Genomic DNA, 11835 nt, shown 5'->3' with positions numbered 1-11835 from the left:
GGGAACCTCCCCACCACGGCCTACGGGACCCTCCCCACCACGGCCTACGGGAACCTCCCCACCACGGCCTAAGGGAACCTCCCCACCACGGCCTACGGGACCCTCCCCACCACGGCCTACGGGACCCTCCCCACCACGGCCTACGGGACCCTCCCCACCACGGCCTACGGGACCCTCCCCACCACGGCCTAAGGGAACCTCCCCACCACGGCCTAAGGGAACCTCCCCACCCCGGCCTACGGGACCCTCCCGACCACGGCCTACGGGACCCTCCCCACCCCGGCCTACGGGACCCTCCCCACCCCGGCCTAAGGGAACCTCCCCACCCCGGCCTAAGGGAACCTCCCCACCCCGGCCTAAGGGAACCTCCCCACCCCGGCCTAAGGGAACCTCCCCACCCCGGCCTAAGGGAACCTCCCCACCCCGGCCTAAGGGAACCTCCCCACCCCGGCCTAAGGGAACCTCCCCACCACGGCCTAAGGGAACCTCCCCACCACGGCCTAAGGGAACCTCCCCACCACGGCCTAAGGGAACCTCCCCACCACGGCCTAAGGGACCCTCCCCACCCCGGCCTACGGGACCCTCCCCACCACGGCCTACGGGACCCTCCCCACCCCGGCCTAAGGGAACCTCCCCACCCCGGCCTACGGGACCCTCCCCACCCCGGCCTACGGGACCCTCCCCACCCCGGCCTACGGGACCCTCCCCACCCCGGCCTAAGGGAACCTCCCCACCCCGGCCTAAGGGAACCTCCCCACCCCGGCCTAAGGGAACCTCCCCACCACGGCCTAAGGGAACCTCCCCACCACGGCCTAAGGGAACCTCCCCACCACGGCCTAAGGGAACCTCCCCACCACGGCCTAAGGGAACCTCCCCACCACGGCCTAAGGGAACCTCCCCACCACGGCCTATGGGAACCCTCCCCACCACGGCCTATGGGAACCCTCCCCACCACGGCCTACGGGAACCTCCCCACCACGGCCTACGGGAACCTCCCCACCCCGGCCTAAGGGAACCTCCCCACCCCGGCCTAAGGGAACCTCCCCACCCCGGCCTAAGGGAACCTCCCCACCCCGGCCTAAGGGAACCTCCCCACCCCGGCCTAAGGGAACCTCCCCACCCCGGCCTAAGGGAACCTCCCCACCCCGGCCTAAGGGAACCTCCCCACCCCGGCCTAAGGGAACCTCCCCACCCCGGCCTAAGGGAACCTCCCCACCACGGCCTAAGGGAACCTCCCCACCACGGCCTAAGGGAACCTCCCCACCACGGCCTAAGGGAACCTCCCCACCACGGCCTAAGGGAACCTCCCCACCCCGGCCTACGGGACCCTCCCCACCCCGGCCTACGGGAACCTCCCCACCCCGGCCTACGGGAACCTCCCCACCCCGGCCTAAGGGAACCGCTCCACCACGGCCTACGGGACCCTCCCCACCCCGGCCTACGGGACCCTCCCTACCCCGGCCTAAGGGAACCTCCCCACCCAGGCCTAAGGGAACCTCCCCACCCCGGCCTAAGGGAACCTCCCCACCCCGGCCTACGGGAACCTCCCCACCCCGGCCTACGGGAACCTCCCCACCCCGGCCTACGGGAACCTCCCCACCACGGCCTACGGGAACCTCCCCACCACGGCCTACGGGAACCTCCCCACCACGGCCTACGGGAACCTCCCCACCACGGCCTACGGGAACCTCCCCACCACGGCCTATGGGAACCTCCCCACCCCGGCCTAAGGGAACCTCCCCACCCCGGCCTAAGGGAACCTCCCCACCCCGGCCTAAGGGAACCTCCCCACCCCGGCCTACGGGAACCTCCCCACCCCGGCCTGTGATCAGGTGAATGGAGACGATCTATAGGATGATTTATGTAGAGATTCGGACACACGCAGATGGTTTACTTTCCATCAGATGCTCCTTTTATCATGACTGCCCCTCATTGTATGATCGCTCCATGCTTAGAGATAGAAGTCATTATATTGGCTTTGGTGAACCCATAAAGTCCTATTTTTTTTATTTCTGTTTTGAACCAGCGTTGTGTTCCTTCACCTTCTGTCTGAGAGAAGACAGGAAGTGAGGGAATTCCCCTCTAGTTGTCTCCAGGACCGGTGTGCCCATTTGGAAGACCCCGCCCCCCCCTCCAGTCTTGGTGATAAACATCCTGCATTTGCCATCATTCACATCGCCAGCGTTATTCCTACTCTATGAATGGGAAGGATTCTCATCTGTTCAGGTCTAATATTCCCTTCCATCCCCTCCATGTGTGGTACCTGGAATGTGCGCAGGAACCCTGACAGATAGTAAAAGCATTGTACATGGTGAGAAGTAATACAGAAGACGGGAACATGGGAAACGCAGCAACCACACCACCACCAGACACCACACACCTTACCTGGTTTATTCTGTGTGGCTCCAAACAATCCGCCACTGTTATTCGCTCCAAATGCGGTTGTCCCAAATCCAGTTGTCTGTGTTGTGCCAAATCCAGCATCTGTATATCGAGAAGACCATACATAAAATCAGTCAGCAGAAGTTCAGAAGGTCCACCGCCTGAGCAATCAGCCCCAACCCTTCAGGAGAAGGTCCACCGCCTGAGCAATCAGCCCCAACCTTCAGGAGAAGGTCCACCGCCTGAGCAACCAGCCCCAACCTTCAGGAGAAGGTCCACCGCCTGAGCAACCAGCCCCAACCTTCAGGAGAAGGTCCACCGCCTGAGCAACCAGCCCCAACCTTCAGGAGAAGGTCCACCGCCTGAGCAACCAGCCCCAACCTTCAGGAGAAGGTCCACCGCCTGAGCAACCAGCCCCAACCTTCAGGAGAAGGTCCACCGCCTGAGCAACCAGCCCCAACCTTCAGGAGAAGGTCCACCGCCTGAGCAATCAGCCCCAACCTTCAGGAGAAGGTCCACCGCCTGAGCAACCAGCCCCAACCTTCAGGAGAAGGTCCACCGCCTGAGCAACCAGCCCCAACCTTCAGGAGAAGGTCCACCGCCTGAGCAACCAGCCCCAACCTTCAGGAGAAGGTCCACCGCCTGAGCAACCAGCCCCAACCTTCAGGAGAAGGTCCACCGCCTGAGCAATCAGCCCCAACCTTCAGGAGAAGGTCCACCGCCTGAGCAACCAGCCCCAACCTTCAGGAGAAGGTCCACCGCCTGAGCAATCAGCCCCAACCCTTCAGGAGAAAGTCCACCGCCTGAGCAATCAGCCCCAACCCTTCAGGAGAAGGTCCACCGCCTGAGCAATCAGCCCCAACCTTCAGGAGAAGGTCCACCGCCTGAGCAACCAGCCCCAACCCTTCAGGAGAAGGTCCACCGCCTGAGCAACCAGCCCCAACCTTCAGGAGAAGGTCCACCGCCTGAGCAACCAGCCCCAACCTTCAGGAGAAGGTCCACCGCCTGAGCAATCAGCCCCAACCTTCAGGAGAAGGTCCACCGCCTGAGCAATCAGCCCCAACCTTCAGGAGAAGGTCCACCGCCTGAGCAATCAGCCCCAACCTTCAGGAGAAGGTCCACCGCCTGAGCAACCAGCCCCAACCTTCAGGAGAAGGTCCACCGCCTGAGCAATCAGCCCCAACCCTTCAGGAGACGGTCCACCGCCTGAGCAATCAGCCCCAACCTTCAGGAGACGGTCCACCGCCTGAGCAATCAGCCCCAACCTTCAGGAGACGGTCCACCGCCTGAGCAACCCGCCCCAACCTTCAGGAGACGGTCCACCGCCTGAGCAACCCGCCCCAACCTTCAGGAGAAGGTCCACCGCCTGAGCAACCAGCCCCAACCTTCAGGAGAAGGTCCACCGCCTGAGCAACCAGCCCCAACCTTCAGGAGAAGGTCCACCGCCTGAGCAACCAGCCCCAACCTTCAGGAGAAGGTCCACCGCCTGAGAAACCAGCCCCAACCTTCAGGAGAAGGTCCACCGCCTGAGCAACCAGCCCCAACCTTCAGGAGAAGGTCCACCGCCTGAGCAATCAGCCCCAACCTTCAGGAGAAGGTCCACCGCCTGAGCAATCAGCCCCAACCTTCAGGAGAAGGTCCACCGCCTGAGCAATCAGCCCCAACCCTTCAGGAGACGGTCCACCGCCTGAGCAATCAGCCCCAACCTTCAGGAGACGGTCCACCGCCTGAGCAATCAGCCCCAACCTTCAGGAGACGGTCCACCGCCTGAGCAACCCGCCCCAACCTTCAGGAGAAGGTCCACCGCCTGAGCAACCAGCCCCAACCTTCAGGAGAAGGTCCACCGCCTGAGCAACCAGCCCCAACCTTCAGGAGAAGGTCCACCGCCTGAGCAACCAGCCCCAACCTTCAGGAGAAGGTCCACCGCCTGAGCAACCAGCCCCAACCTTCAGGAGAAGGTCCACCGCCTGAGCAACCAGCCCCAACCTTCAGGAGAAGGTCCACCGCCTGAGCAACCAGCCCCAACCTTCAGGAGAAGGTCCACCGCCTGAGCAACCAGCCCCAACCTTCAGGAGAAGGTCCACCGCCTGAGCAATCAGCCCCAACCTTCAGGAGACGGTCCACCGCCTGAGCAACCAGCCCCAACCTTCAGGAGAAGGTCCACCGCCTGAGCAACCAGCCCCAACCTTCAGGAGCAGAGATGTATAGTAACGAAGTAGAACTACTTAAGTATTGTACTTAAGTACCGAAATGCGGTATCTGTACTTTCCTAGAGTAGAATTTTTTTCTCCTACTTCTACTTTTACTTCACTACATTTTTTCGATGATTTCGATACTTCTACTCAAGTATTTTTTTTTTGTGCTGCATAGTTACTCGTTACTTTTAAAAAAATTACCACTGCCAGTACAGTAGATGGCAGGTTGCATAAAGCTCAAAAAAATGCGTATAATGTCATTTGTAAATCAGCGCATAGGAAAATAAAGGCTGTGTATAATAAAAGCTGCTATACCAAATCTTTCCAATAAAAAGAAAATATGAAACAAACAAATAAATGGTGCTACAGCGCTTAAAGTGCATCAAGAAACTGCTAACAAACACAGGTTAATCATTTGAATAAATCATTTGAAATAATAAAAAACAATATGATGTTCATACTTTTGACTTCTTTCTTTAATAACTACATAACACAGTACTTGTACTTCTACTTTCAGTACTTGAGTAGAAATTTTTTTTCAAAACTACCGGTACTTTTTACTTTTAGTACTTAAGTAGCAAATTTTTTGAAAAAACTACTTGCAATACTTAAAGCGGAGTTCCAGCCATTTACTCACCTGTCCAACGGTCCAGCGATGCGGCCGCCGGAAGCCTCGATCCTCTCCCACGGCGCCGGCACCGCCTGAGCAATCAGCCCCAACCCTTCAGGAGACGGTCCACCGCCTGAGCAATCAGCCCCAACCTTCAGGAGAAGGTCCACCGCCTGAGCAATCAGCCCCAACCTTCAGGAGAAGGTCCACCGCCTGAGCAATCAGCCCCAACCTTCAGGAGAAGGTCCACCGCCTGAGCAACCAGCCCCAACCCTTCAGGAGAAGGTCCACCGCCTGAGCAATCAGCCCCAACCTTCAGGAGAAGGTCCACCGCCTGAGCAATCAGCCCCAACCTTCAGGAGACGGTCCACCGCCTGAGCAATCAGCCCCAACCTTCAGGAGAAGGTCCACCGCCTGAGCAATCAGCCCCAACCTTCAGGAGAAGGTCCACCGCCTGAGCAATCAGCCCACCTTTATCACTACTCCAGGATAAGAACATACAACAAGGCTGAAGACCAAATCACACATCACCACCACTAGCAGGGCACTGCCCCAACCACTACTAGGAAAAATGTGCCAAACAGTTGGACTCCCCGACTGCCACCACCAGGGCACACACCCCAACCACCATCATGTGTTCTCCATGAAGAGGCCCAACACATACCATAGCAATAGCTCTCCAATCTGTGATGTTGATACCCTGTGCTGATTGGAGAGATCAACGTGTGACTTGGGGGGGGGGGGGGGGGGGTGTTACTTAACACTGGACCTTTTTCCATACTGCAAATGACAGATTTCCTTAAACCCCCCTTCTTATCTGTCCAGAGAGACTTAGGTCAGATAGGTGGTGGTGGGGTGGGGTGGGGGGGTGTTAGGAGAGCCGAGTCCCCTCCCTGGAGGATCACCACTCAGTGGAGAGAACCAGGCTTTACTGTGATCAGAGACACCACTGCCCTCCATTATCCCCCTCTCCATGGTTCCTCCATGATTCCCCCCCCACCTTCATAGTCCCTCCATGACTCCCCCACCCCATGGTTGCTTCCATTACCCTCCATGACCCCCCCTCACCTAAATGGTCCCTCCATGACTCCCTCCCACTCCCAAGATCTCTCCATGACCCCCCCCCCCACCCCATGGTTGCTCCCATTACCCTCTATGACCCCCCCCCCACCTTCATGGTCCCTCCATGGCCCCCCCCACCCCATGGTTGCTCCCATTACCCTCTATGACCCCCCCCCCACCTTCATGGTCCCTCCATGGCCCCCCCCCACCCCATGGTTGCTCCCATAACCCTCTATGACCCCCCTCCACCATCTTGGTCCCTCCCATAGACCCTCCATGGCCCCCCTCCCACCCCATGGTTGCTCCCATTACCCTCCATGACGCCCCCCCCCCCAACCCATGGTCCCTCCCATAGTCCCTCCATGACCCCAGGGCTCAGGATACACTGGGACTTACTTTGTCCAAAGGTAGAGGTGGCCCCGAAGGCTCCGGTGCCTCCACCGAACGGAGAGGAGAACGATTTGTTGAACATTGCGGTCAAAGCTTCATAAAACTACAGAGGAGAAGAGGAGAGAATTACACAGAGTGCCCATCCCCCGGGGGAGAGAGGTATATACACAAAAAGGATGGGTCCCCCCCCACCATACAGAAATCACATGATCTCTACAGACTGTGACCCCCCCCCCCCCATGTCACTGTGAGCTGGATGGGTGATGGGAGGGGACGGTGTCAGACACATGGGGGGGGGGGGGTGTGTCAGACACTGGCAGTATGGGGGGGGAGGCGTCAGACACTGGCATTATAGAGGGGGAGGGGGACACATCTCAGACCACCAATCATTAAATGGGATGGGGTGTCAGACACTGGCAGTATGGGGGGGGAGGGGTGCCAGACACTGGCAGTATGGAGGGAGTGAGGGGGAGGGGACATATCTCAGACCACCAATCATTACATGGGACGGCTGTCTGTGTTCTCAGTCTGATTATAATGAGGGATTTCTCCAGCAGACGTATCAGTTAGAGGGGTGAGAATGTATTTCCCAGTGATGGGGGGGAGGGGTGAGAATGTATTTCCCAGTGATGGGGGGGAGGGGTGAGAATGTATTTCCCAGTGATGGGGGGGGAGGGGTGAGAATGTATTTCCCAGTGATGGGGGGGGAGGGGGGAGAATGTATTTCCCAGTGATGGGGGGGGAGGGGGGAGAATGTATTTCCCAGTGATGGGGGGGGAGGGGTGAGAATGTATTTCCCAGTGATGGGGGGAGGGGTGAGAATGTATTTCCCAGTGATGGGGGGGGAGGGGGGAGAATGTATTTCCCAGTGATGGGGGGGGAGGGGGGAGGGGTGAGAATGTATTTCCCAGTGATGGGGGGAGGGGTGAGAATGTATTTCCCAGTGATGGGGGGGAGGGGTGAGAATGTATTTCCCAGTGATGGGGGGGAGGGGTGAGAATGTATTTCCCAGTGATGGGGGGGGAGGGGGGAGGGGTGAGAATGTATTTCCCAGTGATGGGGGGAGGGGTGAGAATGTATTTCCCAGTGATGGGGGGGAGGGGTGAGAATGTATTTCCCAGTGATGGGGGGGGGGGAGGGGTGAGAATGTATTTCCCAGTGATGGGGGGGAGGGGTGAGAATGTATTTCCCAGTGATGGGGGGGGGAGGGGTGAGAATGTATTTCCCAGTGATGGGGGGGGGGGGGGAGGGGTGAGAATGTATTTCCCAGTGATGGGGGGGAGGGGTTTCCCAGTGATGGGGGGGGAGGGGTGAGAATGTATTTCCCAGTGATGGGGGGGGGGGGGGGAGGGGTGAGAATGTATTTCCCAGTGATGGGGGGGAGGGGTGAGAATGTATTTCCCAGTGATGGGGGGGAGGGGTGAGAATGTATTTCCCAGTGATGGGGGGGGGGGGGGGGAGGGGTGAGAATGTATTTCCCAGTGATGGGGGGGAGGGGTTTCCCAGTGATGGGGGGGAGGGGTGAGAATGTATTTCCCAGTGATGGGGGGGGGGGGAGGGGTGAGAATGTATTTCCCAGTGATGGGGGGGAGGGGTTTCCCAGTGATGGGGGGGGAGGGGTGAGAATGTATTTCCCAGTGATGGGGGGGAGGGGTTTCCCAGTGATGGGGGGGGAGGGGTGAGAATGTATTTCCCAGTGATGGGGGGAGGGGTGAGAATGTATTTCCCAGTGATGGGGGGGGGAGGGGTGAAAATGTATTTCCCAGTGATGGGGGGGGGAGGGGTGAAAATGTATTTCCCAGTGATGGGGGGGAGGGGTGAGAATGTATTTCCCAGTGATGGGGGGGAGGGGTTTCCCAGTGATGGGGGGGGGGGAGGGGTGAGAATGTATTTCCCAGTGATGGGGGGGGGGGAGGGGTTTCCCAGTGATGGGTGGGGGGAGGGGTTTCCCAGTGATGGGGGGAGGGGTGTTCACACTGATCAGCGTTCTCCATGTGACCCCAGAGCCGGTCCTGGAAGTATAAAGTGTGAGCTGTGATCTCGGTATGTTAGTGTATAGAAAGCTGCTAGTCTGTCTATCACCTGACTCAACCAAACACCCCCTCCCCCCATCAGACAGACAATGCTGTCCCCCCTCTTCTCCTTCCTCCAGAGTGAGGGGGAGGGGCTGTAATAAAGGAGGGGTGTTATTGGTGACAACAGAGGGGAGAAATGGAATGATTACTAATATAGGACATTCCTGGGGGAGGGGGGGGTTAGTGTTGGGGTCAGATTTGGCAGATTTACCCCCCTTAACCACTTGCCTATCGCTGACATGGAGCGTACTGCGGCAGTGGCTCCTTATCGTCCAGTGATGTAGAGCTAAGTCGCTGGACTCCTCCCCTTGTGGGCGGTGCCGTCAGAGGCTCCCTCTGTATTCAGACACAGTGGGAGTCAGGCCAGGGGAGGAGCAGTGGGGAATCGAGTCTGGAGATCCGCCCACTTGTATAAACAAAGTGGGCGGATCTCCTAAGTGACAGGCAGGGTCAGATTGCGGGGTTCAGCATAGCTCAACCTGAGATCTGTCCCTGTGTCACTCAGTCCCCTCCCCCCCCACATGTCAGCAAGCGCCAGGCATACATTAACCCCTCCCTCTCCAATGAAATTAACCCCTTCCCTGCCAGTGTCATTAGTACAGTGACAGTGCATATGTATAGCACTGATTACTGTAGAAATGTCACTGGTAACCCCAAAAGTGTCAAAAATGTCAGTCAGGGGTCCGATCTGTCCGCCGCAATGTCGCAGTCCCGCAAAAAAAATCGCAGATCGCCGCCATTACTCGTTAAAAAAAAAAACAATAAAAATGACAGAAATCTTTCCCTTAGTTAGTAGCTGCGATAACTTTTGCGCAAACCAATCAAAATACGATTATTGTGATTTTTTTTTACCAAAAATATGTAGCAGAAAACAAATTGGCCAAAAATGTTAAAAAAATTTGGATTTTTACATTTTTTTTTGAGAATTTCATATAGAAAAATATTGTTATTTTTTAGAATTGTTGCTGTTTTTTGTTTATAGTAATAATCTCAGAGGTGATGAAATACCAGCAAAAGAAATCTCTGCTTGTGGGGAAAAGGAAGTGAATTTTGTTTGGGTACAGCGTCGCACGACTGCGCAATTGTCAGTTAAAGTCGCACAGCGCCGAATCACAAAAAGTGGCCTGGACGTAAGACAGGAAAATCCTCCGGTGGTGAAGCGGTTAATGACCAGAGGCCATTTTTTTGAATTTACTTTAACAGACAATTGTGCGGTCGTGCGACGCTGCAACCTAATAAAATGGAGATCCCGTTATCCCCACAGAGATTTCTATCACTGAATTTCAGGGGATTTTTAGTTTTTTCACTAAAAAGAAAACAATTTTCACATTCCTAATAGAACACAAAGTAACCAATCAAATGTTTCACCATTTTCAGCCAATCAGAATTCTGTTACATATTTGGGAAAGAAAGAAAGAAAAAAAAAAAAATCACAATAAGCGTATTTTGATTGGTTTGCGCAAAAGTTATCGCAGCTACTAACAAAGGGAAAGATTTCTGTCATTTTTATTGTTTTTTTTTTAACAAGTAATGGCGGCGATCTGCAATTATTTTTGCTGGACTGCGACATTGCGGCGGACAGATCGGACCCTTGACTGACATTTTTGACACTTTTGGGGTTACCAGTGACATTATTACAGTAATCAGTGCTATAAATATGCACTGTCACTGTACTAATGACACTGGTAGGGAAGGGGTTAACACCAGGGGGATCAAGGAGTTAAATGTGTGCCTAGCCAGTGTTTGTGTAGTGGGGGAGGGGCTTGTACTGTGTGGGAGTTCACACCCCAATGTTGGGAAGTGTCATATATATGTATGATGAGGCAGAGAAGGGTCACAGTGGAGGAAGGGGTCACATGGGGGTGGGGGGGTGAAGGGGTCACATTGGGGGGGGGTCACAGTGGGGGGGAGGGGTCATAGTGAAGGAAGGGGGTCACAGTGGGGGGGAGGGGTCACAGTGGAGGAAGGGGGGGTCACAGTGAAGGAAGGGGGGGGTCACATTGGGGGGGGGTCACAGTGGAGGGGTGGGGGGGTCACATTGGGGGGGAGGGGTCTCAGTGGAGGAAGGGGGGGGTCACATTGGGGGGGGTCACAGTGGAGGGGTGGGGGGTTACATTGGGAGAGGGGTCACATTGGGGGAGGGGTCACAGTGGAGGAGGGGTCACATTGGGGGGAGGGGTCTCAGTGGAGGAAGGGGGGGGTCACATTGGGGGGGGTCACAGTGGAGGGGTGGGGGTCACAGTGGAGGAAGGGGGGGGTCACAGTGGAGGGGTGGGGGGTTACATTGGGGGAGGGGAGGGGTCTCAGTAGATGTATTGTGGAGAGTCGGGAAGTTTATTTTCTCCCATGTTGGATGGACTCCCCTCCCCCCCCCTCAGTGTCCCCGGTGCAGAGATTCTCCATCACTTCCTGTCCCGCACACACAGCAGGAAGTGAGGATAGATTCGGTGTCCCCACTGGCAGAAGATTCCTCTCTTCCTGGTCTGGTGACACCCCACATATGGGGGGAGGGGGGACACAAGGACCAGTATAGGGAATATAATCCCCTCCCCCCCTCTGGTTACATGAGAAGAGTTTGGGGTGAGATTTTCCCCCTCACTTCCGGTGACCCCCTATAGAGGAATGGTGGTGTCACCGGAGAGCGGAGCCCCCCGGGGGGTGATAAGACTGCCGGTGTCTCCCCTCCCCCTCTCCGGTACTCACCTCTCTCCGCTTCTCTCCTCACCGGTTGCGGGCGGGAATACAGACTGCGTCATCAATCAACATGGCGCACATCGCCGCGTCATTACGTCACCGCGTCACGCCCGCCCCGCCCACTCAGCGCGCCCCCATAGGCTCCGACAGCCGCCACTCTTCCCACAGGCGTGGCCTCAGAATGAGGGAGAGAGCGCACGTTAGCAATGGGCGGGGCCTTACGGTGTCTCTACGTCTCTCATTGGTTCCCAGGATGGCAGCTTACATACAAAACACGCCATTCAAGAGGGAGACGTCAGCGCGGTCACCTAGCAACCGAATTGTCTTACGTCACATCGGTAGACGTCACGACGCCGCTCACGTGACTCACCAGGCTTGGCCAGAACCATGCGGCTCATACTGGACGGAGCCAGAACCACGCCCCCCA

At 56.9% G+C, this 11835-nt stretch overlaps 1 protein-coding gene across 1 annotated transcript in view; it reads right to left on the bottom strand.

The window, feature by feature from the left end:
• The window catches only part of NUP98 (nucleoporin 98 and 96 precursor), a 78630-nt gene extending 67091 nt beyond the window's left edge, over nt 1-11539 (bottom strand). Inside the window, exons 1-3 of the mRNA XM_082276134.1 lie at nt 11418-11539; nt 6646-6742; nt 2386-2484 (exon numbers count right to left, since the gene is read on the bottom strand). Coding sequence (XP_082132260.1) covers nt 2386-2484; nt 6646-6721 — 175 coding nt within the window. The 5' untranslated portion in view covers nt 6722-6742; nt 11418-11539. The remainder of the gene's footprint in view (nt 1-2385; nt 2485-6645; nt 6743-11417) is intronic.
• Nucleotides 11540-11835: the final 296 nt, after the last annotated feature.

The sequence above is a fragment of the Pelophylax lessonae genome, assembly GCF_965119305.1.
Source record: "Pelophylax lessonae genome assembly, contig: HAP1_SCAFFOLD_294, whole genome shotgun sequence".
NCBI lineage: Eukaryota > Metazoa > Chordata > Amphibia > Anura > Ranidae > Pelophylax > Pelophylax lessonae.
Note: the sequence above shows the minus strand (reverse complement) of the source record. Positions and strands in the feature narration are given on the sequence as shown.